General features: G+C 46.3%; 1 protein-coding gene across 9 annotated transcripts in view; it reads left to right on the top strand.

The window, feature by feature from the left end:
* TNS2 (tensin 2) overlaps positions 1-27,984 on the top strand; it is a 125,580-nt gene that overhangs the window by 65,144 nt on the left and 32,452 nt on the right. For 6 of the 9 annotated variants that reach the window (XM_083486080.1, XM_083486086.1, XM_083486082.1 and 3 more), the window contains exons 4-12: positions 16,274-16,312; positions 19,770-19,808; positions 21,962-22,011; positions 23,284-23,455; positions 24,264-24,314; positions 25,128-25,250; positions 25,590-25,654; positions 25,784-25,867; positions 27,457-27,569. In XM_083486080.1, coding sequence (XP_083342206.1) covers positions 16,274-16,312; positions 19,770-19,808; positions 21,962-22,011; positions 23,284-23,455; positions 24,264-24,314; positions 25,128-25,250; positions 25,590-25,654; positions 25,784-25,867; positions 27,457-27,569 — 736 coding nt within the window. Of the gene's footprint in view, positions 1-5,624; positions 5,733-16,273; positions 16,313-19,769; positions 19,809-21,961; positions 22,012-23,283; positions 23,456-24,263; positions 24,315-25,127; positions 25,251-25,589; positions 25,655-25,783; positions 25,868-27,456; positions 27,570-27,984 lie in introns of all 9 variants that reach the window. The other 3 variants (XM_083486083.1, XM_083486085.1, XM_083486084.1) reach the window with 1 other exon arrangement.

A 27,984-nucleotide genomic window follows, 5' to 3' on the forward strand; every position in this document is an offset into this window, starting at 1 on the left:
AGAATCCGTTCTGTGATTCTCTTCGTCTAGCGGTTTGAAGCAAGCCCATTGACGGATTAGCGGATTAGCACTATTAGCGGCTTTTAGCGGCTTATCTGCTGATCGGATCAGCTGATAAGCGGATTAGCGGCTTAGAAAGGGGGGGAGGGGAAAAAACCAGCAGGAACTCGCAAGGCATTGTCGTCTTGCGAAGCAAGCCCATAGGAAATTTGTTTTGCGAAGCACCTCCAAAACGGAAAACTCTTTCGTCTAGCGAGTTTTCCGTCTTGCGAGGCATTCGTCTTGCGGGGCACCACTGTAATTGCTTCTAATTTCTATTGCTTATGAGGATGACTTTTCTCTATACTTTTCATACACGGCTATGCTGCCTCTACAATACAATACAAAAAAGATCACCAGTATGCACCTGGGCCAGGTAGTGTGTAGAACCTTGACCGTTAACATAATTAATCAGGGCTCGAGACCCAACTAGTCATTCAAATATTTCTCGGTAGTGGCGCCTACCCTGTGGAACGCCCTCCCATCAGATGTCAAGGAAATAAACAACTATCTGACTTTTAAAAGACATCTGAAGGCAGCCCTGTTTGGGGAAGTTTTAAATGTTTGAAGTTTTATTCTGTTTTTAGTATTCTGTTGGGGAAACCCAGCCAGATGGGCAGGGTATAAATAATAGAAGTATTATTATTATTATTATTATTATTATTATTATTATTATTATTATTATCAAATAGATTTCTAGCAAATACTTCTATAAAACTTGAGCAAATTATGTCATATTATTTTCTGTCATTTGAATGAACTTGAGAATGGTAGCTACTCCTAGTTCAAATGGCTGTAGAACTAATGGTTCAAACTTCATGAAAAATGGCATCTAGAAGGACATATCTAGTTAAAAAAAATACTATTAATGACTCTATTGTTTCAATTCATTTTATGCTCCTTTACATCCATGTTTCTAGCTTTCATTTCCCTCCTCTACTCTTTCCCTGCTCCATATCATAAACCCAGATAGCATAACTGCAGAGTTTTACATATATTTATTGATTGCATAGCATGTAATTAATCTATTGATCATTCACATTGTCAATTAAACTTGGCTCCATTAGCCTATGTTTGCAACTAAGGCTGTAATCCATCTGTCCCATTCTGCTTGTCAGTGGGAGATGGAAAGCAGAGCTCACTCCAACAGCTCTGCTGTGACAGACCTAGCGATGGCTACTCAAAAAGCAGTCCCATGTCATTCCATGAGGTTCACTCACAGTTAAATGGGGTTGGGATTACAGTATAAGACTGCAATCCTATACCCACTTACTTTGAGGCACATCCAGCTGAACTTGGATGGGAATGACTTCTGAGTAGATATGTATATATTTCACTGTAAAGTAGGATCTCTCTACAATTGCAACCCTGCCTCCAGTTACTCAGGTATAGAACTCATGCATAATTAAGGGCAGGATTGCATCCACAGCTATCACACAGAACTGCCCCTGGGGATGCACACATGCCATGGTAATTTCTCTGCTCATAGAATCCTATCCTGAGAATGTTAGGCTACAGTCCTACACACACTTACATTGAAGTAAATCCAGTTGAACTGAATGGAATTCCTACTAAGGAACCATCTTTAAGAATGCACTAGTAGTTTCACTCAACATTAGCTGTGATGTGATCCACTTGTCCCATGGATTTCAAATGACCAAAATGTAACTTTCTCCAAATTGGGGCCACAGAACTGTCACATATTAAATGTAATTAGTCCAAACTCCTTCGTGACAGGAACATTCACCTGCACATAGACACCCAACTCTACAGATCAGCCTTTCTCAACCTAGGGTTCCCAGATGTTGTTGGACCACAACACGCATTATCCTAGCTAGCAGGACCAGTGGTCAGGGATGATGGAACCTAGTGGCAAGAAGCAGGGGGTGGGGTGGTCAGCGAGAGCTTTAAAATAAAGAGGTGCATTTTGGCCGTCAAAGATGACAGTCCCTGTTCCACACAGAGGAGGGTTTGGGGGTCTTACAGTCTGAAGGTTGGCGGGGGGACACGGAAGGAGAGGAATCCAATGCAAGCATGAAAATGATGGCGTTGGAACTGACCTGTTTGTGTGTGTGTTTAGAGGAGGCATGGGTGGGGGCAGAATGGAGAAGATCGAGGGGAGGAGGATCAAAGCCCTGGCAGCTCCCATGTAGTTCGGTGCGCGTTGATTAAACACGCTCCATGGTGTGTAGGAGGGAACGGCATGAATGAACAGGGGAGGCAAAGAGGAAAAGGAAGGCAGCCGCAGCAGCCGCTGCTCACTTGCTTTGGTGCACAGGTGCGCAAGGCTGGATGGAGGAATCACTGCCCTCCAAGCCCCTCAGAGCAACCTCTAGGGGCAGAGCCTCCTTAAAAGGGCAAACAGGATTCTCTGGGTCCCACCAGCCTTTATTTGTGCAAAAGGGGTTTGGGTTCAGCCGGCATTATGACACCCAGGGCAGACTGCACCCCACGCCCCTTGGTTGCAATGCAGAATAGTGCCTCAGTGGTAGGTTTATGTTGGACTGTCCATACTTCAGTCCCACCTCCCCTTTTAGTTTTCCTGCGATGCTTCACCAGTGCTACCACATTATTGCCATTTGGAGGGGCACTCTTGCACTATAGCACAACAAATTCAGGAAAAACTCCACCCCACCGCTGCCCAGAATATGTGCGATATAAAAATAGGTCACAGCAGGTTTCAGCAAGAAGCTATGGGACACTGGAAATGCAGCAATATTTATTTATCTGTCTCTTAAAATTTATTTACCGCTTGATTGTAAAAATGAATCATGAATGCACTACAGTGGTACCTCGGGTTAAGAACTTAATTCGTTCTGGAGATCCGTTCTTAACCTGAAACGGTTCCTAACCTAAGATACCACTTTGGCCTCCCTCTGCCACCGCCGTGCGATTTCTGTTCTCATCCTGAAGCAAAGTTCTTAACCCAAGGTACTATTTCTGGGTTAGCGGAGTCTGTAACCTGAAGCGTCTGTAACCTGAAGCATCTGTAACCCGAGGTACCACTGTATTTATTTATTTATTTATAGTCTCAATGCCTTCATTTATTATCTTAGTTTTACTTTTATTTTAATATACATTTTTATTAGTTGTTACATATATTTTCCAAACAGAACATTTCATCTCATCTCATCTTATACAACATTCTGGGTATTTTAGCCTGAGATTTCCGTCAACCACATCTAATGATTTTCAGACCTCATCTCTTAATCTTACATTTGTTATCCTAACTATTACTTTTAATAATCTATAACTTAAAATCCATTCTCATAAATCTTTTCTGCAGTATTTCATATAGTTCTCCTTACAAAACTTCTTGTAGTCCTACAAGCATAGTTGGTTGGTTACAATTGTCTTTCAGATAACTTGTATATTTACTCCAATCTTTCAAGAATTTCTGGTCCCGCTGGTTTCAAATTCTCCCTGTCACCTTATCCAATTCTACGTAGTCCATCAATTTCATCTGCCATTCCTCTTTGGTCGGTAGTTCTTCCTGCCTCTATTTCTGTGCCAATAATACTCATGCTGCAGTTGTCGCATATAAAAACAGTTTTTTATCTTGTCTTTTAATTTCAGTGCCTACAATACTAAGTAAAAATGGTTCTGGCTTTTTTTAATAAATATATATTTCAACATCTTTTTCATCTCATTATAAATCATTTCCCAGAGCCTTTCACTTTCTTACATTCCCACCACAGATGACAAAAAGTGCCTTCCTTTTCCTTACATTTCCAACATTTATAACTTATTTTATACATTTTAGCTAATTTCACTGGTGTAATATACCATCATTTTCATTACGTTTTCTTTCAAAGCATTACATGCAGTAAATTTTGTTCCTTCTTTCCATAATTTGTCCCAGTCTTTTAGCTGTATATTATAACCAAAGATGAATGCACTATTTTTACGGCCTCTCTAGACACAGTAGCACATGCTACTTTCAGCCACATTTCAAGCCCTGGAGCATCCCTGAGATGGAAAAGGAAATTGCCACGAATGGGAGATGGAAGTTTCCCCTGGCTCTGTGCTGTCCTTTTGTGACTTCTCTGTAGATAAATGTGCTCTCCAGCATGCCAGTGGAGGCTGCAGGAGTCGGGGAGTTGCTGAGGAAACACAGAGCTCTTTGCACAGGTTCTGGCTTGAGCTTCCGGGAGGGAAGTGTGGGGTGTGGGGCAAGGGGCAGCTGCAGCTCATGGGGGGGGGGGAGCCAGGTTACGGGAAAAGGGTCAGAAGGCCTGACCTGAAGAGGATCTCTTTGGGGTTGCATGGCTGCTTTTGAGCATAGCTGGAGCCTTGAGTTCTATGGACAGGCCTACAGCTATGGAAAGAGAGAAATCTAAAAACAAAAGGGGGAAAAATTATTTTAATGATCAAGTAGAGCAAATGCAAAAATGGCAAAAGATTAAGGTTTTCATTTGGGGGTGGCAGAGCTGGCTTTAGTTTAGGAGATGAAATGGGCTGGGCAGGGCAGGGCCTTCTCTGTTGCAACACACATACACCCCAGTGGAATTAATTACGACTTGTTACTATAGATATTTAAAAAGTGATGTCAAGAGATCTCCCTCCCCTCTTTGGCTATGGTAGCAAATAGGGAACAGGGAGGGGGAGAACCCCTCTCCACTGCCCTCTGGCTCTGCAGTCTGCTGGGCAAAGCCATAAACAGCTCCTCAAAAACTGAATGGGTTAAGTTGATTTAGGAGAAGGGCTGCAGCTCAGTTGGTAGAGCATCTGCTTTGCCTGCAGAAAGTCCCGGGTTCAAGTGCACAGCATCTCCAGGCAGGGCTGGGGCAGACTCCACCTGAATCCTGGAGGGCCACTTCCAGTCAGTGAAGGCATACTGAGCTAGATGCTGCAATGGCAGCTTCCTGTGTTCCTAAATCTTGCAGTCTTAAAAAGAAACAAAACCAAACACATTTATTACTGACAGCATATAGAGTTCCCGCTTGGGCACCCAATCAGGCCCTGACCTGCTTAGTCTTACCAAGGCATAGTGCACCTGCTTTTCATTGGGGCTTCCAGTGACCTCCTTTGTGGTTAGGTCCACCTTGGCCACACTCCTGTGCACCCTTATGTGATGAGCCCTGGAGTCGGACCCTGCCACTCCTGTGAGATCCAGACCTCTGGCCCTTTAAGCCCGCATGGGGCCGCTCTTCTAAGTTGTGTAATTATGGAGCGGAGTTTGCCTTGGAACTGGGCCAAGGGCTGCAGCTGGAGGAGAAGCCACTTAACTCCAAGCTGCTGCTGTTCTGGGACTAGTCCTCCCCCCGCTCCCCTTTTCTAAATAGCGGGATCAGTGGCCGTTTCTGCAAACACAGCTCTGCTCTCAGGAAAGACGTGACAGCGAGTGGGAGAATGCGGGGAAGGGAGGAGGACAGCTAGGAGGCTGGAGGGTTGAGCAGGCTCAGTCCCTCATCCATGGGACAGCTGGGGCCTCTGGCTTCCTCCGTGTTGCTGGTGCCTCTTTTGGGAGGCTCCCTGTTGGGCAGAGAGAGAGAGAGAAGAAAAGCCGGCACCGATCGCTGGATTGCAAGCAGGGAGAAGAGCTGCCGCAGCAGACCTGGTGTAGAATTGGTATCTTCCAACAGGTGGGCTGGAGGCGTGCACGGTTCTGCTAGCAGAGGTGTGTGTTCTCCCCTCGCCACAAGGGGGCAGCAGTCCCCGGAAGGAGCGCTGGTCAGTGGACACTGCTTCAGGTGAGGGATTAAGGATGAAAAGGTGGGTAGAAGCCCCCATTGCGGCCGAAGGGACCACACTTATTTATTGTTATTTATTATTTTGTTACTTATTTATGCATTGCATTTATTCATTTACTTGTTATGATGTATTCATTAATTAAGCTATACACTGCCCATTGACCAGGTTTGAGCCACGATAGGTAAATGGGAGGCATTTGCTATATTCTTTTGTTTATTATGGGTGGGATTCAACTCACCAGCTGCAGGAGCGGAAGCTGCAACAGGACTTCCTTGTGGATTTTGCCCCCTTTCCTTCCCTGTGCAGCCCGTGCTTGCTGGGAGGGGGTGTTGAGAGAAACCCAGAACAGCGGGGGGGGGGGGGGAGAGGGATTTGCTCCGTCTGGCAAGCTGAAATGTTTGCCCTGATGGAATGATTGCCACAAAGCTGCCTTGAATTCCTCCCTGTGTTTATATCCTGCCGTTCCTCGGGGTGACCCAAGACGACATTTGTGGTTCTTCTATGACCCCTCTTTGTCGCATCCTCACAATAACCCTGTGAGATGGGTTAGGCTGAGAGAGAGTGTGTGTGTGTCACAGGGCCAAGGTCTCTCAGCGAGCTTTGTGGCTGAGAAGAGGTGTGAACCGGGGTCTCCAGAGTCCTAGCTCAATGCTCAAACCCAACACCATCTTGGGCACCAGATGCTGGGGATAAGCAAGGAGAGAAGGCCACTGTTGCCTTCATGGCCTGTGGCCTTCCAGATATGTCTGTCTACTGCTGGAGACAGATTGCTGGACTAGGTGAACTTTGGTTTGGATTCAATAAGGGAGTCCTAACATTAGTATTCATGAGGTGCAGGGCAGTTTACAACCACAGTGTACATTGGGTTGGATCCAGACTTTGCCTCCTGTGAAAGCAAGAGCACTTTCCAGTCACAGAAGAATCCTACTGGCAGAACACGGAAGAAGCTGATTTTTGCTGAATGTCCTCTTATCCTGAAGCCTGCTTTTTCTCCTGAAATTCGGCTTTGGAGGGCGGGGGGGGCGGGGGCGGCCCTAGAGAGTGTGGGTCTCCCCCCTTCTCTCTCTCTCTCTCTCTCTTTCTCTCTCTCTCTCTCTCTTTCTCTCTTTTGGAGGAGAAGACATTCTCAGCTGCTCGGAAGCAACCTCTGTTTCCCCCTCCTATGTTGCTGGCCCATAGCTCCAGCCTCCATGGCCGACAGTCAAGGTTGATGACCCAACATTTGGGCAGCACCAAGTTGTGGGAGGTTGTTCTAAGCAGAACCTGAGAAGTGGGGTATGAAATGCATAGCTCTTGAAAAGAAAAGTTTTTGCCTCTGCTCTTTATTTGGAGTCTCTCCTTCTTCTCTCTTTACGTTGCCCAAGATTCCCCAGCGGCATATGGCTTAGATCTTGCGTGACTCGTCCAGAGCAATTTGTTCTGCAGCCTCCTCCCTGGAATCTCTCCCCCTCCGCCGTTCCCCTGGTGGGGAGAGTTTCATCCTTGGACTCTGGCTGGCGGGAGGCCATTCAGGGGAGGCATCAGGGACAGTAAGAAGGCTGCCCTGCAAATCCCTTTGGTGGGCTTTCCTCGAACACAGGGCCTGACAGATTAACGTACTTGGAGGTGGTGTGGATTTCCACCCCTCCTGCAAGCCACAATGTCCTTTTTGTCTTCCCTTATGTCATGTTTTGCCTTCCCCTACAGCGAGTGGATTGGCTTGCATCCAAAAGTCATCTGGAACTGCTTTGCCCTTGTGAGCTCATGAGAGGTACCGCCATGCCGGATCAGACCAAAGCTGCATCTAGTCCAGGATTCAGTCTCTGTCAGCCTCTGGAGAGGGGGAGCAGAGTGGGTGGGGCACATTTTTTGAATGCTTCCCGAGCTAGCGAAAACAAAAACTCCCTACCAGTAGAAAAGCAGTGCATCAGGAAGATGGGATCAAGCCCAGCCTGCTCCTTCCTGCGCTGTTTTTCTGCATGCAGGGAGATTTTTGTTTTAATTAACTTACTTTAATTTAAAATACTCACGTAAGCCTTCCCATCACAGCTTACTAGAGGTGATTTAAAGAAAAAGAAAATACACTTCAACAGGAAAATGGCCACAACTTAAAACTCAGCTTGCAGTTCTTTCAATTGAAACCATCAATTTACTAATTAAAGGTCCTTTTAAAAAGTTGATAAAGATGGGGCTATACGTACTTCTTTCAGGGGAGAGTTCCAAGAATTCAAGGCCACTATGGCAAAGATCCTGTGGCTCATGTCTGTCAGCCTGACGGAGGGATTGAAAGCAGAGCCTCAGAAGCCGTATCAAGGCCTGGGCAGGTTCACGTGGCTGCAAGCCGTCCTTCAAGCAACCTGTTTCCAAACCCTTTATGCCACGGGCAGGGAAACTTTCAGCCCAAGGGCCACATGTCAGTGGTGGGCGGAGCAGGGGTGCAAATTTTACCTTTGCCCAGTAGGCACGCTCCCACACACCCCTCTCTGTCCAGGCAGACTAAGGGCATTTTCAGAGTCCCAGGTCATGTTCCAGCCAACCCAAAACACTTGGGCCAGTGACGGGTGTAGCCTGGGGAGCATTCTGAGAGCCAGCTAGAGTGGCCTCAAGGTCCACATTTGGGCCCCAGGCCTGAGGTTCCCCTCCCCAAGTTTATGGCTTCAAAGAGGGAGCCTAGAGCATTCAATCAAACCTTTTATATTCCTTTAATGTAGAGGAGCATCAAAAATGTGATCCCCTGCAACCGCTCTAGTATCACCTCCTTCATGCAGAGGTCCTTAGAAGAGGCATAGGGAAGGCTGAGATCCAAGGCAGCCCAGGTTTGAAGACTGATGCATAAATGGACCTGGCTAAGCTCCTTTCCTGCTCTGTGCCTCACTCCCTCACCCCCCCCCCCCGCTGCTGTCTGTGGCATCTGGAAGGAGGGGAGTACAAAGCCCCCACCCCTCCAAGCTCAGAGGCCTGTCTATCCTTTGCAGATGTGCCATAAAAATGCAATGTCTTCCTTTTGCTAAGAAGCAGCCCAGCTCATCCGGCCGTGAGGCCTGCTAGCTGTGCAGTTGGCCTGTTGAGATGTACAGCCTAGACTTCCTCCTAGAGTTTCCCACATCCTGGCGACCTCCCCTCTGCCTCCCATGGGCTGGTCCAGATGTTTTCCCAGGCCAGGGCTTGCTGGAGGGATCAAGCCAGAGGGCTTGGGAGGGGGAGGCAAGAAGCTTCCTCCAGAACAACACACGCATACACACACACACACACACACACACACACACACACATCTGCTCCACATCCCAAAAGTTTCCCACAACTGAACCACAGGAGAACATTAAAGATTGGAGGCCGTTTGTGTCTGAGAGAGGGCATGCGTATGTGGGGCAGGGTGTGGGGATGAGATGAAATGGGGCATGAGCAGAAGAGAGAACCCCAGACTAAAGACCCAAGTGCATTTGCAGAAAGTGGGAGAAAACTGGAATATGAGTAGAGAGATTAGTAAATGGATGGTGAATTATCCTGAGTTTTTTTCGACTACTCAGGCTACCACATCCCTTTAATCTGCTTCCAGTGGGTCAATGCATGAATTAATTGTGTCCTTTTGAAACTGCAGTACTGAGGTTTCAATCTCATGCACGCATGCTTGGGATCAAGGGTGCCGACTTGCCCCCCACATTGCGGAGGCCCGGCGTCATGTGATGTCATAGGCACATCATGCACAATGGGGGGGGGGTGAACCAGGCGTTTACTAGCCTGCTGGCCCACACATTTCTCTGTTAAAAATGATGTGTGGCTGAAAGCAAAGACACACTTTTTAAAAAGCTTTGGATACTAGGAAGCTATTTCCGGCCATCTTGATGATGACTATTTATAGGTCTGCCTGCGAGTAAAAATTGCATTTGTTGGACTTCGTTCTGAGGGCCAAATTAGACATGACATGCCCAACGTTTTCCCCTCCACGGCTAATCATAGTTCCAAAGTATGTGTGTGTGATTTGGATCTGGGCCATGGCAGGGGAGCAAGCATTTGATGATCCCCTCATGCCCTCCTCCATTATAGTGATCTAACCCTGTGGCTGCTTTTAGCAATCAAAAAAGGTAACTGGAGAGGCATTCCTGTGCCTCTGCTGTTAATTTCTCCCCTTTCTATGCCTACATGTATTCTTATTAGTAGCAGCATTTGGTGGTATTCAGCTCCTGTGTCGCATTAGTGCCAGGATTTCCACATGCACTATGGGACTCCCCCCACTTCCCCCACATGTACCTCAGAAACACCTAGGACAGATTTAAGGGGAGAACAGGAAGGAGAGGGAGAGAATAGTCTATATTGCACAAACAGAAATCCTTGTGCTGGCAGAATGTTCGCCTAGCACTGTGTTTAGTGCATTTTTAATCTTTTGTTGGAAGCTGCCCAGAGTGGCTGGGGAAACCCAGCCAGATGGGTGGGGTAGAAATAATAAATTATTATCTTATTATTATTATTATTACTATTATTATTATGTTGGATACTTAGAATCATAGAATTTGAGGGAAGGGCCCAAAGCCTACCCCCTGCAATGCGGGAATTTCAACTAAAGAACCCCTAACAGATGCCCATCTAAGTTGTTATTGTTATTAGTACTGAATCACTTTTCACATAAATCTCAATCCTGCAAACGATGCAAATAATTACCCAAAGCAGAGACCTAAAGAAAAGTATTCAATTGTTCCTGGAAATGTGTCTGTCAAATCTGAAGAGGAATGCTCTTCCACAAAATGGGCAACCAAACTGAAAGCCTTGCTCCAAGTTGTTGTGGAGCGCCTGATGGATTCATGTTCCTGAAAGCTTTTCCTTAAGTTGGGGCTTATCCACACTTCCTCTTGTTCTGCTGGGAGAAATCGCTCTTTGAGCTCAGTTGGAGCAAATGACAAATTGATTGCCATTTGTTCCGATCTACCCTAAGAGTGGGTTTTAACTTGGAAAGGAAGGGGGCAAGGGGTAGACCACTTGGACCTGTGTCTAGAAAGTGCTTTCCAGGCATGACACAAGCAGAAGTTTGGATGAGCCCTTAGTCTTTTAAGCTGCTACAAGATTCTCCTTGTTTTGACTATTAAGCTTTTCTCCTGTTTCCCGCTCTTGACTTCACTTCCCATCAATAATGGTGTAAAACATTATTTCAGAAGGTGTGGGGAAGGGGAAGAGGGGCGGATGATGAGTCATTGAGTCCTAGGTCTCTTATTCCAAGTCATAATCCTTACCCCTTTTTCCAGCCTCTGAAGATGACTGTAAGAGAGCAGGGGTGGGGAACTGGATTATGGTGGAGGGCCCAATCCTTCCCTTCCTCCCTCTCACCCTGTAGGCCAAGTTTGACAGTTGGTAGCAGTCACCTAAATGATAAAATTCCACAAGAATGCAGCAAATACATAAAAATCCAAAAACTGTATTCATTCCTTCAGTGCAAAGAATGTGCAACAGAACTTTTCCTCACTCTCCTCCGCTTGCCTGCACCTAGTACCTTCCTCAAATCTGCTCAGGAAGGTTGTGGAGGGGAACTCAGAGAAGATTAAGTGTGTGCGATGGGAAAACTCCATTGCACAAGCATAAACCCTTGCTCTAACTGAACAACTTTTACTTAGAGCTACATTGGATTCAACCCATAATTCACAGCCCTGTAATTTCTGGAGTTGAGATTTGAAAGTGATAGGACTACGCTATTCAACTCTGGTTCCATTTTGAATGTTAACCCAGCTGTGAACCACCAAGAGGGTGCGCAATCAGCTGTATAATTTTATCCCACCAGGTAGGTGTGTCCTACCCCCAGGATTGGAGATGCCTGCTCAGCCACAAAACAAAATCTCTATATTCAAAACTCCCAAGCTTTGCCTCAAGAGGCAATTTAGATGAAGGATAGGGAGAAAGGGCGGGGAATCCTCTTTCTGCCCCAAAAGGCAAGTCATTCAGAGGGCAACAGCTGGCAGGTCACAAGGACCTGATTAGATTCAAAATGCTTATGGATTGTTTTTTGGAGCGCTAATAACAATCTGGCAAATTAAACTGTCCCCCCAACTCCCCCAGGCTTCAGAAGAGAAGATATTCTCCATCCCACGTGGTGTTTGTTTGTTTCTTTAATTAAAGGCACAGGTCACAAAAGAATACCCTGCCTCATGTGCAACAGGCACCTCTTTTGTCTGTTTACTTAATTGCACCCTTGTTCACGCACAGTGTAATTTCAGTTGTGTTGATAGTTGGTTTGACAAAGGCACTCTGACCTGCCACTTTGCACCACATGATGGGACAGAGGCAGGAGCTGCAACTAGGTTTGACACCCAGACAAAACTACGTGGTTTGATTGAGCCCCACAGCTTCCAGGTCTGAAAAAAACATAGGACCCATTGAGGCAATGTGTTTTGCATTTAAAAATAAAAAATCTCATGAACTCAGTGGATAGAGCATGAGACTCTTAATCTCAGGGCTGTGGGTTTGAGCCCTAGAAAGATTCCCGCTTTGCAGGGGGTTGGACTAGATGACCCTCGGCGTTCCTTCCGACTTGACAGTTCCATTATTAGTATCAAAGAATCATAGAATTGTAGGGTTGGAAGGAACCCTGAGGGTCTTCTAGTCCAGCCCCTGAAATACCTCTTCCTCTTGCGCAGCACATTCTTGTGCAGAGGGATCAGTTTTGTCCTGCAAAGGAGACTTGGCTCTTCCTGCCAACAACCAGAATCTTTGCCTGATGTTAGTTTGGAAGTTGCTTTGGAAGTTCGATTGCAGTGCAACACGGGAGCATCTGACTCTTACCTACCTAGCTTTTATGATGTAGCCCAGGAACAGAAATAAACTCTTCTTAGTCTGGAGTGTGACCAAGATGGGAGCAGGGAAGAGTTTGTTTTTGTAAGGGAGCTTCTTAAGGAAGGATGATGGGCTCCAACATGTAAGCACAGGGTTCATGTGCGTAGCGGTAAAATCACCCTCCCCTTCCCCCCAAATGCAGCCGTTCCTTTCCTGTGTGTGACTCATGGAAAGACGTTACACCTGTGCACAAGCATCCCAGCTCCTGTTTGTCTAGGAAGCAAGGGGAATTCTTTTTCTGTCAAAGCCACGTTGCTTATGGGGGCAATCTGTTGGGGGCTGCTAAGTTTATGTGGGGGTGACTGAATCCAGCAGTGGGCACAACCATAGCCCAAAGTGGGCCTGCCCCCTACTTTTCTTTTTCCTGACATCTCCTGTGCCCCCCCCTCTCTCTCACAGACACACACAGAGAGTGACTGGCACCCGCTTCGTTCTCCCCATCCCAGGAGCTTCCTGCCTGTGGTATTTTGAAATTAGGTTGGAAGCCTAAGAGTCTGATCTGATTCTACATCATTTTGGTGATTTCATCACTAAGTGATTAATGATATGCTGTCATGAAGGGGGCAGCTGCATAAGGAAAAATAGATAAGGGGTATTTACAGTACATGTTGAAAGGGACGTGGGTGGCACTGCGGTCTAAACCACTGAGCCTCTTGGGCTTGCCCATTAGAAGGTCAGCGGTTCAAATCCCTGCGACAAGGTGAGCTCCCGTTGCTCGGTCCCTGCTCCTGCCAACCTAGCAGCTCGAAAGCACGTCAAAGTGCAAGTAGATAAATAGGTACCAGTCTTGTGGGAAGGTAAACGGCATTTCCGTGCACTGCTCTGGTTTCGCCAGAAGCGGCTTAGTCATGCTGGCCACATGACCTGGAAAAACTGTCTGCAGACGAACACCGGCTCCCTTGGCCTGTAAAGCGAGATGAGCACGCAACCCCAGAGTCATTCATGACTGGACTTAACTGTCAAGGGTCCTTTACATTTTTATTTACATGTTTCAACTCCAAAACCCAGTGCTCATACTAAAATTCGCAAGTTTAACAAAATGAACACACATAAACCTATCCCTTCTGACAGTTCTGAACCTGGTCTTTAAAACTTTGCAGAACCTGTTTGGAACTTACAGCAAAGCATGGCATTGTGGAGGGTGGAAAGGTTAAAATGAAAAGGCTGTAAGAGATGAGGTGGTGGCCTTGAGCTTGCACGACACGAAGACTTTTCCTGCTACACACAACCTACGTATTACTCAAACAAGTCTTCAGAAGCAAGAGATCTAGGAACTTTCTTATATGATCCCATGGCAAAAGCTTGAGAATTTTAAGATTTCAAATGCTGTGACAGAATCTGTACAAAATTCTATATAGATGGTGTTTCATCTGCCTGTTTCGATTAACTTGATTCAGTTTTGGAGATTATTCGTTGCTGATTTTACGAATGATGCTTACAGAACCTGTTGACTGAATTGTTCTTTGGGAGTTTCAAGGCTCTACTTTTTTCAGTTGCAGTTTACATACCCTTATTTTAATATGAAAGATGTCTTGGGTGAATTTTGATTTGGATAAATGATTTAAAACAACTATAATAAATAAATGTGCTTGTTGTGTAAAGCAGGGATGTGGCCTAACCTCCTTTGGACCGAGGGCTGCAGTCCCCCTTGGCCAACTGGAGAGGGTGACTGCCAGGAGTGGGCATGACCCAAAGTAGGCGTGGCCACACTTATCCCCCTCCGCCCCCCCCATGACGCAGCCTCTGCTCCGCAGCTGATCGCTGCTGTACAGCTGAGGAGGGAAGTGGGTGTCTGCTCCTTGCTCATCAAATGATCAATTTGATTACCGTACTTGGGAGGGGAGCAAATTGCATCCCCATCAGGTAGGGGTGACAGGATCCCTCTGTTTCTCATTTTCCTCATCTTAAAAATACATATCCTCTCTTCATGGAAATTCCTCAGCATTTTGGTGCAAATTTCCTCTAAACACATTTTTTGTCTGCAGTTTGTACACATTTTTGCAAGCAATTTCTCCTAACATAATGCTTTTGTGTGATATTGTCAATCTGTTAATTTTATACACATTTTCCCTTAACGTATGTATATTTGTAAACATTAGTTGATTGGAGCACTAAATCGCAAAATCCAGTTAAGTGTGAATTTTGAAGGATGGCTGTGTATCTGTTCTTATATTGTTTCAGGAAGTCCAAAATTCAACTTTAAATGCAAACTGAGATGAATTTCTCCCCATCAAGGCAACCTCTCTCTCAAACCCCCAGTCATACCTTCTTTTTTCGTTTTGCTGCCACTGCCAAATGATGGGGAATTTGGGGACCAGCAAAATTTGCTTGATCAGGCCTCCAGGACAGGGGTTAGGTACCCCTGCAATAAGGAAGCCATATTTCTGAATAATATCTGGTTTGAATCCATCTAGCAGCCAAATTCATCAAAGAATGTTGGAAAATCAAGCTGAAAAAAAGCAATCTATACAAATTGCTCTTAGTTAGAGTGGTATGTCTAATATTAAAACAAATTTCATTTGGGGAGGTTTAATGGTAAAGGCACATGGTTCCCTCTTTCTCTCCTCAGGATGTTAAATAAAACCTTCCCTGTTTTCTGCTTCAAAGGGCATTTTACATGAAAGGAAAGGTGAAACAGAATCTTCCTATTTACAGGAATTGGCCATTTATGTACATCTCTTAATGTTTGGCGTTCTTATTAGGAAAGCAAATGAATCCTCTCAGTAGAAGTGTTTGCTTAGCTCACAAATATTCTACTTAGAACTTCAAAAAAATGTAGCATTATCCTATTTCAGGTTCACATTTTGATTTTTGTACGCCCTTATAAACATGTCTCTGGAGCAGTCTCTGGGGCCTGGGGGGGGAGCGGGGAAAGTGGCAGGCAAGGAGAGCATTAAGCACACTGATGTTTCTCTGTTCCAAATCCCCCCCCCCCCGAAACAGCTTTTATCTAACAAAGTACCACGGGCACTCAGGAGTATATTTGTCTGTCATGTTTAGCTCTACTCTGATGTTCAGTTTTTATGTGTTCAAGGACACGTACATGCACATTCATGTGTGCGCGTGTTGAGTGAAAACCAGCAGTTGAATGAATATTAATAAATTCCGACTCAATTATTTGTTGCTGGTAACATCCATGGAGGAGCAAGGCGAGCCCCTTGCTGACGTGGCCTCATCCCTTAGATCAGGCTGCCAGGGGAGGTGGGGGTTCTCTGTCTCCTGAAAGCAGCAGTGCCAGAACCTGTAGAAGATGAAGGAGACGGCACTTGGTCCCTCCCTCTTCTCTCATAGGTCACCCAGGGATGCAGAGGCAGCTTCACCAGGTGAGATGGGAGAGCGGCAGGGCTGAATAGCCTCCCTGTGCTTCCCTCCTGGGTGTGGGGTGCAGCCTGTTTACATTTCTCTATATATAGCAGAGCCCCCACCGCTGTGCTGCCCGCTCTGCCTCCCAGCCGTGATGAATTGCTGCCTATGTGTGTGCCGTCATTGGAAGGGCCCAGCCCAGGCCAAAGCAAACACCCTGATGGGAAAAAGAGGCAGATCCTGCTGCCTCTTAGAGAGGCAGTCCGAGGAGCCAAGCAAGAGCCTGTCTCCACTCCCCCCACTCCTGAGCATGGAGAGAGGAAGGGGTGGTTTGGTCATTGCAAAGCCCTGTTTGTGGGGATGCTGGCGATCTGGGAGGCCTCCCAGCTGAGCAACCAGGGATGTGCAGCCGGACTTTTCATTCTCTGTTTCTTCTCATTTCCAGGTAGCGTCATCCTGCCAGCCCCTCCCTCTACCTGAACTGGTAAGTGTGGATGTCTAGCCGTCCGCTGTATGTTTTATGCCTTCCCTGTGGCCTTTCCCCACCCCCTACATAGTTGCTGTCTGCTGTGTTTTAGTTGGGTGAGGATGGGGATTTAGCACAAAGCATGTATTTTTAAATTCACCATGCTCTTTTGCCTTTCATCTGGCTTCACCTCTGCAAAGGTTTTGGCAGGCATATGCATCAGCAAACCAAACATTGATTGAGTTGTCTGTCCCAACCAATTTAACATTTGTTTGGAACTTTTAAAATGATGATAAACCAATTTATGTTGACAAAACTGCTACCAAGGATGAGTCAGGAGAGGTGTATGTGGTGCCAGAAGCCCCCAGTCAGCCTGTGCAATGCATTGTCAGATTCTGCCCCATATCTACAGTTCCTTCATAGAAGTATAGAATTCCCCAGGAGTTCCTTCCTAGGGAGAAGATTGTATGTGAGCAAATCACAATGGGTGACTCCGCTGCTTAAAGGAAGGGTGGGGAACCTGTGCCCTCCACATGTTGTTGAACTGCAACTCCCATCAGCCCCAGCCAGCGTGGCCACTGGCCTCAGTGATGATGGGAGTTGGAGCCCAACAATTTATGGGGGGACAGATGTTCCACAACCAGGAAGGTTAAATACTGGCAGGTGGGCGGATCAACCACCACCACCTGCCATTGAGCGATTCCTTATGAGCCAAATTGCAGTTGAGGTTATAGGTGGGTCTTTGCTGTGGAGATTTGTGAGAGTACTCAGTAAGTAAAGTTCTTTCTTCAGAGTATATAGGTGCGTGGATGGGAATATGGAAGGGAGAGGTGGTTTCCTGGGTTGAAAGCCCAGCTGAGCTTTCGATTTGTTGTGTACTCTTGGACACATTCTGTTTCTTGGTCTTGGCAGTGGGAACCAAGGCCAGCCCAGCCATTAGGCAGGGTGAGGCTACTGCCTCAGGTGGCAGAAGCTCCTGAGGCAGCATTTCCACAGGCACCACACCACCTCCACCACCAGCAGCAAAGAAGCAGCGCCGGCATTGGCACCAGTTTCAGCCAAGATCAGGGCTATTTGGGGCATGATCTTGCCTGAAATTGGTGCCATGATGGGGCTACTTCTCTGCCCACAACGGATGTGGCAGGGCACATGATGCAGGCAGCAGTGACAGATAATTGTGGTGGCAGGAGCAGTGGCAACAATAGGACAGGGCAGCACTTCCTGATTCGCCTCAGGTAGTGAAATGGGATGCACAGCCTGGTGGGAACAGCATTAGCCCGGCTCCTAAGCTTGTAAGTGCTGTTGTGAGAATGTGAAACAACAACTGCAAGGGACCAGACCAGATTAATGGTAGCAGGAAGCAAAATCTCCCACTGAAGCGGGAATGAAAGAAATGTTAATAATGCAACTTGAGAGGATGCATTCCCTTGCTGCTGACGTCCTATTTTCTCTGTGAGGGCCAAGACAGGAGTTTCAGCCTTCCCTGTGAGCTAACCTGTTAGCAACTGGGAGGCGTTCTACGCCACCCAGTGCAAGAAGGGCCAGCTAAAGGCACCATTGTTAGCACAATGATTTTTTGGCTACTGTCTACCATACAGGAATGTTTCACAGAAATGCCAAGATACAGATAAGAGGCTGTCCAACTTGCTTGCTCCAGAGGGCCTTGCAGACCCCCACCCCACTCCCAAGTTGATTGTCACCTTAACTTGCCTTGAATCTGGGATCAGCAAAGGTATTCTAGTGACCTCACAGGTCAGGAAGACTCAGGAGACTCAGCTCATGGCTGGTTTAGTGATTTAGGAGATGGATGGTTCCTTGACTCTAGCTTTCCCTCAGCCTTGCAGTGGAGGCTGAAAGTGGCTTCATGTTAGATTTTAGAGAAGTCAAGATAGTAAGAAAGCTGTATGTGATACTAATTATCTGTAGCTCCACTATATTGTTTAACTTTCTCTCTTTTATTTATTGTCCTTTTTATGCTTTTCCTTGTTCTATTTGTCCTTTTTTGAAGTTTGTAACTGCTTTCTCTCCTTACAAAACAAAACAAAATAAAGGCATATCAGGTGGCTTGCCAGCTTTTTGCTGCAATGACAATGAGCTTGAAAGAACAGGTGTATCCTCTCTAAAATGCAACCAAATGTCCACCGCCTCTTCCCAGTCCTGAGGGCAGGCTCTGTTTCCCTCGCAGGTTGTCCCAAATTGTAAAGGACAGTAAAGGAAGTGAGAGACAAGTAGTCTCCAGGAAATGTAAAGAGGAACCAGGCTGACAACTTATTAATAGCTGTCCATTCAGTGACCAAGGTGTGGGGGGAGGGCAGGAATCGGGCCACATGGCCATTTTCTCAACACAATGAAATTGTAAGTCATTTGTGTTTGGCACGGCGAGACATTCTTTTGACTATGCTGACATTAAAAGATTGCAACCTGCCTTTCTGGCTGCAATAATCCATGTGAAGCAAAGAGTTCGCAAGCAAGGGTCAACAATTTTTGGCTGAGCTTGTTGACCAAGCCAAAAATGGTAGTTCCAGCTCCTAGCAGAATTTCTCGAGGGGCAAGCTGGGGGGAGCATGCATTGTTGGAGAACCTCCCACCCCAAGGGAAAGGCAATCTCATCAGGCTTGCCAGAGGGTGGTGCCACACTCTCTGTAGTGAGTGCATTTGTTGAAACCTATTGCCAGGACATGGCAAGCTGCTGAATGCCCTCACCCCATCAAAACAGTGTGATCTGTTTGGGCCATATCAAGCTATCGTTTTATATCAACTTCACTACCTTATGATCAAGGAAAGAATGGTCATGTAAATGGCAGAGATCACAAGGATGTGCATACTGTACTTGTTTCTTTTTTAAATTGTGAATTTGCAGTTCATTTAGGGAGGGTATGAGAAGTTTCTTAAAACTTAGGGTCTGCCACTGAAAATTGTACTCCCGTATCAAGTTTTCCCTCTTCCCTTCTATAATATGTTTTAAAACCCACTCCTGTGTCTTGACATCATTGCTTTCCCTACTAGGTGTCATGGGCAGTAGGGCTGTGGAAATGCACATTTTATGACATCAGAGGGGGGGGGTAAGGCTAATTACAGTGTAGCTGGGGGGAGAATTTGACATGAGGAAGCCATTATCAGTAGTAGCTCCATTTCACTCCCTTTTTAGTGGTACCTCTAACTCCCATCAGTCTCAACCAGCAAGGCCAATGCTCAGGGTCGATGGGGGTTGTAGTCCAAAACATATGGAGGGCCCCAGGTTGGCAAAGGCTGTCCCAGTAGGAAGGTGTCGTGTCGCTGTTGCCCCTGCGTATTTACCTCTCCTTCTTTGAGGATCAAGCCATCAAGGAATGAGCTTGAGGCCCCCCACTGTAGCTGGGGAGAGTCTCAGGCATAGAAGCTGTGTGGTGCTGTCTTGCATTTAATGCTCTTCTTTGCGGTTTTGTTTTGCTTTCCTAAACACTCTCCTTCTCCCCATTCTTCCCCGCTTGTCAAGAGGAGGAATACAGCTCCAGTCCGGCGTATTGAGCATTTGGTAAGACTTTGCTTTCTCTAAACTCTCTCTTAACTCTGCCTGCGGGGCTTTCCAGTCTAAAGTTTGATTCACTAGCGACTGAAAACTGTGTTTCTAGACACCATGCTGACATGTAATCAGGAAGGGCATGTAAGGGCATTTTTCTTCTTCTTCTTCTTCTTCTGCTTGTAATTACATTCATTTTTCTACTTAAAAGGTCTTTATTCATTTCATGACTCGTTCGTTAAAATCGCATTAGGTTCAGTGCACATTAGTCAAAGACACATTTGTTTCATAACTTAAGTTCATTTCTCCCTCTCTCTAACTTCTTCTAATCTCCCTCTCTCTTTTTAAAAATGCTGACGTGGGAAGATAGTTGGCTTTGCAGCTGCCTCCAGGCGGCCTCCGTCTCTTTCCTCCTGGGGCTCCAGAGTTCCCTGCGAAGACAGATCGATGATTAGGCCACTCTGAGGACTGTGATGCAGTGAGGGGAATAGAGGCCTCCTAGCAAGGCTCAGCGCCCTCAACAAACTCTGCTTCTCAGGGGTCTTTTGGGGAAGCCATGGCTAATTAAAGTGGCATGCTAGCACTTTAAACATACATCATCATCATCATTATTATTATTATTATATTATTATTATTATTATTATTATTATTATTTAAATTTGTATATTGCCCTTCATCCAAAGATCACAGGGCTGTTCACAACATAAAAAATGCAAAATGAGAACACAAAATACATAATAAAACAAGAACAGACCAATAACCTGCCCTCTCACAAGCACATTCAAAAGGCCATAGAATGTTAATCAGCCAAAGTTTTGGTTGAAGATAAATATTTTTTGTGGTACATCTTCCAGCTCCTGCAAATGGCTGGATAACTCATTTATAAAGTCTGAAATACTCTTGACGTATTTTTATTAGATATGTCAAAAGTGAACCTGTTAAGTTCACTTTTTAAAAACCTTTCTATCAAGGTGAGTCAATTAAGATGGAAGGGATGAAAACAAACTTCTCACTTTCAAAGATATATATTTATTAATCCATGCATGCTAATCTGAGTGAGGGAAAAGATTAAGATCCTTATGTTTTGTTCTTAAGAGGCATAGCCTGAGAAGGAGAGAGCCCTAAACCTATTTGCTTTTTCTACAAATCTCATCCACCAACTCAAGGAGACATTCTCAGCCCATCAGTCTTAGTAATGGCAATGGTTACCCTGTTACCTTCATATTGTTAGCCCTTATATTGCAGGTGGGGAACTGAGGCTGAAGCCAGCTAGTGGGTTAACACAAGAAGCAAGATTCAGAACAGGGTTTCCTCATTCACAGCTCTGGGACAAACTACATCTTACATTATTTGTGCTTCTGCAAAAGGCATTATTAAGCAGGCTGCTTTCATTTTGAAAGAAAAACACCCATGTTGAGCCCCATCCAGGAACAGCCACCCAATTCATCTTTAGGGGTAAATAGCAGTTGGCTAGTTGTGGTAAGGGTGGCCAGCTTAAGCACACTTTTAAAAAACCATGAATAATGAGCACAGGAACATTGGAAACTCCCTTATATTGAGCTAGGCTGACCTGCAGTAGTGAGATGAGACACAAACCTGTAGACTTCCTTCTGCTTGGGGGGTTGTGGGGAGACAGAGGGAGGCAGCAGTGCAGACGCCTTCCCTCCATGGCAGAATTTGTAGATCTGACATTGGATGACGACAGGAGCAGCAGAAGTGGGGGGAATGTGGGCACAGTACCGTGGTGGGTGGGGCTCAGCGTCCCTGTGGATATGCAGATTGTTCCTTCCCTGGTCATCAGATCAGTCCTTTGATGAGTGGAGAAGGGGCACTGTGAGCTAAGGGGGGGGGGACTGTATGCCAGTGTGCAAATATATGAAGGTTTGTGCCCCCCCATGTGGCCCACGTGCTCACTACTGGCATATGGACCCTGGTAGGCTGGCCAAGGGGAAATGCAGCTCTCAGGCAAAAAAAAAAAAAGTTTGGCCACACTCCTGCTTTAGAACAGAAAGAAATATGAATAGAAAGAAATCTGTTCCTCTGTTTCCTGCATGCTATTCATTGCTCTTTTCAGCCAGAGTCACTCTATTCTTGCTTGCTGTTTTCTTTGGAAGTGCTTTTTTGATGGCTTTCCCCCGACTTCCTCCCTCCCCACATTTATTTTTCAGGGCTCTACCAAGTCCCTCAACACTGCTAAGCAACGGAACACGCTACCCAGGTAAGGGGTTTGCATTTAGGTTTTGCATTCTTGTCATGCTGACTTGCCTTTGGGACCTATAGTTATCCTGTAACTTCTGCAAGCAGCAGATTTGTGCTTTGCAGAAGGTGGTAATTTAAATACCATTCTGTGATTACAAAAGGCATGTGTCTGGAATGCTCCAACCAATTCTCATTGGCCACATTCAGCTGGAACAAAGACAAAGAGAAACTATAATGTTTATGGGCCCAGAATTGGCCCAGCAATAGTTTTGAGGTACACCTGTCCTGGGCAACCCTGTCTCCCCCACCCCCTTCATCTTTTGGTGGAACCCCTCCAAAATCAGCACCCAAATAAGAAGGCAGTGTAATTTCTATTTTTGTTTTTGAAGTGTGGCCTTATGATCTCTTGAGATCATATTTTCGATGAGGTTCTGGTGTTTATCTCAGGAGCCTTGGCTCAGGGGTGGTTTGATATACAATAATATTGATAATGTTCAGTCAGTCAAGTCCCAATTATTTAAACTCATTTCCAATGCAAACTATAGGTGCAGTTGTTCCACATGTCAGCACAGTGCCTGTATTTGAATAGATCCCGGCTTAATTCAAGCTACATTGGGGGTGGCGTTAAGATATGGTGGACTTCTGCTTCATCAGTGGAACTTCAGAAAATGGAGATTGGTGTATCTCACCCATATCACCATCTAATCCCCACTCAGCTAAATTCTGTGAGGCAGGAAGCACTTCCTTTTGTGCCCTGCTTCCTAGGCACAGGTCTGGGATTTCTAGGTCTGCATCCAAGTGAGGTTTTTTTATCCCACCACTTTTCCTGGGAAAACCCACTGTTTACCACTGAATTGGAGCAAACGATTGGTTTTTCCGTGGATTGCCACTGATTCCAGTTCAGTGGTAAACAGCTGGTTTTCCCAGGGAAAATGGCACGACAAAAAACTGCCCACTTGGGAACAGACCTAGAAATCCCTGACCTGTGCCTATAGTCTGAAAAATGGACTATAGGGCCCAAGCGAAACCACAATGCCTGACGGTGCCATTATACTGTTGTGCACAAACATCATAAATAACCAATTGGCAAATTAGAAACCATATTGGAACACCTTTTCTGAAATCCCCTCTTTTCCATCAACATTTATTCTATTCTTTGGTCCCTTCTGCAGTGTGGTAAGTTGGGCCTGTGCGGATTAGAAAACAACCATGGCTTGCTTCCCTCAACCCTTCCTTCCTTCCTTCCTTCCTTCCTTCCTTCCTTCCTTCCTTCCTTCCTTCCTTCCTTCAGGAGTTTCAGTCTAGACCACGTGATGGAACGCAAGTATGACTTTGACCTCACCTACATCACTGAGCGCATCATCTCTGTCTTCTTCCCCCTGGCCTTGGAGGAGCAGCGTTACCGTGGCAACCTTCGGGAGGTGGCCCAGATGCTAAAATCCAAGCATGAGGACAAGTACATGGTAAAGAAGCCAAGGGAAGCCAACGGGTAAAAAAAATCCATTAGGGGGCCATTGCAGGGTGGGCATGTAAAATAAAAAAGTGAGCCTTTCTGGATACCTGGGGTTGAGTGGCTGTGTGAGGGATGCCTGCTTCTTAGAGAGATGGGGAGCACCATACCATGTCGACACAGGATGCTCAGCACAGGAGCATAGGGATGTTTCTTATACTGAGCCCAACCATTGGTGCATCTAGCTCAGTTATTGTCTGGCAGTGATTTCAGGCAAGGGTGTTTTTCAGCCCTATCCGGAGACACAGGGGGTAGGAGTTAGGACCTCCTGCATAAGAAACAAGTGATCTGCTCCTGAGCTACAACTCATCCCTTGGAATTTGTCCTGTTCTCCCTGTTCCTCAGTTCAGTCTCCTACCTGAAGTATGGCACTGGAAATCTGCAAGCCGCCAATTCAGATACCCTTGTGGGTATTCTTCTGGGCTGTACAGACACACTTCTGTGTTTTGTAGGCTTTGCAAAGGAACAGGGAGCACAGAAGATGGATGGAACTGGTCTGGGGAGGGGGAGAAAAGTTGGAATGGGAGGATGGGGAAGGGTTGCCAATGTTTTAATTTAAAAACAGAGTCCCTGGGCTTCAGGGTTGGTGGCAGATCTAGAGCAGGCAGAGCCAGGTTAGAATCTGGTGGGGTTTTGCAGCTTGTGCTGGTGAGGGGCAGAGAAATACTGGCTTGATGAGTACAATATTGGCTGGCTGGTAATCATGCCAGGGGGCCACTGCGAGTAACAGAGGCCAATCAGATGTCTCTTTGTGTCAACAGCTCCTCAACCTGTCAGAGAAGCGGCATGACATCATCAGGCTGAACCCCAAGGTGAGGGAGAGAAGGGTTGGGCCTCAAATGCTTAGATTGACCTGGAGACAGAGTTTTGTGGTGGTGGGTCTCGAAAATTCTCACGATGGAAACTTGCAAAATAACTGTCTGTGCCTTTCTAAACACAAGGTAAACAGACAGTGAGTCAAGCTTGCAGCCGTCACTTTTGGCTGTATGCAAATCGCACATTTAAGGCACATGACTCCCCCCAAATAATCCTAGGAACTTTAGTTTGTTAAGGGTGCTAGGAATTGTAGCTGTGTGAAGGGTAAGCTACAGATTTGTTTGATTTGCACATACATTTTCATAATTAAACTTGGGTTTCCAGTAGCAGGATATAGGGAACGTAAGAAGCTGCCTTGTGCTGAGTCAGAGTGTTGGTCCAGCTATTTTCTGCATTGACTGAGGTAGCAGATGTTGTGGTGGGGCACTGCTGCTGCTTTTTAGTGGGATTGGAGGAGGAAGAGGAGGAACAAGGTGGCAGTGAGGTCAACGTGGTGCAATACCACTGGATTGGCTCTGCCAGTGCACTGGCACCGCAACAACTCTCCTCCTGGAGGTCAAATGTGTGATGCCACTCCACTGTCCACTACTGCCCAGTAATGGCTCTCCAGGGTTACAGACCAGAGTCTTTCCCAGATGCTGGGGATTGAACCTGGGACCACCCGCATGCAAAGCAGATGCTCTTTCCCATTGTTCTGTAGTAAAAAATAAAATACACTCTGACTCTCTTGGCTCTGGTTCCATTTGTTCTGCCTTCGTATACGCATGTGCCTCCTTAATGCCTATGCTTCTCTCTCCTTCCCGGCACAGGTGCAAGACTTTGGCTGGCCAGACCTCCACGCCCCACCTTTGGACAAAATCTGCTCCATCTGCAAAGCCATGGAGACCTGGCTGAACTCAGACCCACAGCATGTGGTTGTGCTTCACTGCAAGGTGCAGAGGGAAATGCCCTAATTTTCCTGGCCATTATAGATGGGCATTTAGGGGAAGTGGCTGTGGATGGCGGAGACAGAGGGGACTGCAAAGACACCAGAGGCTTGGGAAAGGGCTTTTGACTTCTGCAAGTCATGATCTGTGGGTTCTCACAGTCATTCCTCTGTCTCTCCCCTGGCCTCTGAGTTGGTTCCCATAGTTTTTTGGGAAACTTCTTGCACTCCTAGGCTGATGGTGCTGCTGCATTTTATGTTCCTAGCTCCAGTGTTTAATGCCTTCTCTCTCTCTCTCTCTCTCTCTCTCTCTCTCTCTCTCTCTCCTTCTCCCTCTTTGTGCCAGGGCAATAAGGGCAAGACCGGCGTGATCGTAGCAGCCTACATGTACTACAGCAAAATCTCTGCAAGGTACCAAGCAATGTGGGGAGGGGGCTGTAGTTGTGTGTGGTAGCCTGTAACTCTACTTGGCTTCTGTCTTCAGCTCAAGACAGAGACGTGCAGGCACCCACTGGCCTCTTTCCTTTCTTCCTTCTTCAGTGCAGACCAGGCCCTCAGCACACTGACCATGCGCAAGTTCTGCGAGGACAAGGTGGCTGCTTCTCTGCAACCCTCCCAGAAGAGGTGAGGCCTGCAGCTTCACCCCCACCCCTACCCCACTTTCCCCTCTTCCTCTGCTGTCATGCATGTGAAATAAGCTGCAGGATGGGTGGGAAACGCATCATGGCAAGGCGTTGCAGGGGTGTGCTGTGAGAAACTTTAGGAAAACACAGAAATGGGGTGGATGTGTTTGTGTGCATGTTGCACCAGATATGAAGCCCTTGTGCCCGAAGACCATTCTGGCTATCCAGCGTGCCCTTCTACTCTCACAAATCCACAAGATCCTCAGGGAGAGAAAAGGTGCTGGTAGTGTCAGGTGCAATAGCTCGGAACAAAGGAAAAGTTCAGTTCAGTTCACATTTAAAGACAAATCTACCTGGTTTGCACTTTCTGGAACAAGCCACAAACTGAAACAAGCCGTCTTTGAAAAGTTGCACTTCTCCGAATTTTGCAGTCCAGTTCTCCAGCTAAGGGCTCATCCATACTTTAAATTGCCCCATTGCTTTCTACTGGGGAAAGCTGTGGTTTAATGCTGAATCGGAACAAACAGCAATCTGCTTTTCCACAGTTGTTGTTTGTTCCGATTTAGCACCAAAGAGCAGATTTTCTAGGGGAAAGTAGCAGGGCAAAGGCATAAGTGCTCGGACGTTTGCCTAGATTGTACGGGACCATCAGAAAGCGGCTTGGACCCGTGCTTGCGAGGCATGGGACAAGTGGAAGTGTGGATGAGCCCTGTGTAATCTGTTTTTAAAAATGCATATACTAGAGTAAACTCTGCATAAAAATGCATATACTAGTAAAAATAGCATAAAAATGCATTATATTTGGGTAAATTGCTTTGCTAAAATGTGTATGATAGGCAAAATTGCATACAAAAATGTGTATTAGGAGAAATTTGTATTAAAATGCTTATGCATTTTCATGAGGATTTAAAAATGGATTTCCTGATGTGGAGACTTGAACTTAAGAATGGAAAAATGAGAAACAGAGAAACCAAAAGTGATAGATTTGCCCATCCCTCAGGACAGCCCACTCCCAGTGCACCTGCAGTTAACAGGGGCTGCATAGCTGTTGTGCTCCCACCAAGCAGACCTGGTCATCTGGACAGGTGTAGTAGCTGCTACGCTGTGTTGGAGAGATGTGGAGATGGAGAGTGAAGATGGAAGAGTGGCAGTGATTCAGGGGGCTAGTTGTAAACCTCCTGTTAGCCTGATAAAGCCTGGAGGCTTTGGAGCTGTCAAAGCCAACTGAATCATCTGAATTACCACCTGGTACAAGTGAATTTCCCCCCATATACATACAAAAGCATACATAGGTAACTAGACATTGGGGAGCTGGATTCTAGCCAGCTTTTCTCCCCAAGATGCTGATTTTCTAATTGTGGAGATGTTTTCTTCTTTGGGACACTTCCCACCCCGTGGGCTGTCAGATGTGGTAGGACACAGATAGGGACTTCCCGCCTATTGGGGCTCTTGGCTGCTGTTATGAAACAGGGAGTTTAGAGGCTATGGGGTAAAGGAGGAGGTAGGTTTGAGACCCAGAATTTCTCCTGGAATCCTGTTGGTAAGCCTAAGAGCTTGTGGCTGACCCTTCTCTCTTTTCCCTGTGGACAGGTATATCCAGTATTTTAGTGGGCTACTCTCAGGCACAATCAAGATGAACAGCAATACCCTGTTTCTGCACCATGTTCTTCTCCCAGCCATCCCTACCTTTGGGGCTGGAGGAGGTAAGTGCTGCAGGTGATGTCCATTCAAATGCAAGACCGACATGGGCATGGCTTAAAAGCCTGCTTGCACCTCCCGTCTGTTCTTGCACGCATTTGTGCATAGCACTATTTCAGGTCAAACAAGAGTGACCAAAAGGGTGAGAAAAAGCAAGAGGGAGAGAGGGGAACTGACCTGGTAGGGTTTTATAAAATTGAGAATAGCACGGAGAGCACAAATAGGGAGGTTTTTCGCTTTCTCTCATAACACTAAACCTTGAAGTTGCTCATTTACGTTCATAGAATCATAGAATCCTAGAGTTGGAAGAGACCACAAGGGCCATTGAGTCCAACCCCCTGCCAAGCAGGAAACACCATCAGAGCACTCCTGACATATGGTTGTCAAGCCTCTGCTTAAAGACCTCCAAAGAAGGAGACT

Source organism: Podarcis liolepis, assembly GCF_965112155.1.
Source record: "Podarcis liolepis genome assembly, chromosome: 2".
NCBI lineage: Eukaryota > Metazoa > Chordata > Lepidosauria > Squamata > Lacertidae > Podarcis > Podarcis liolepis.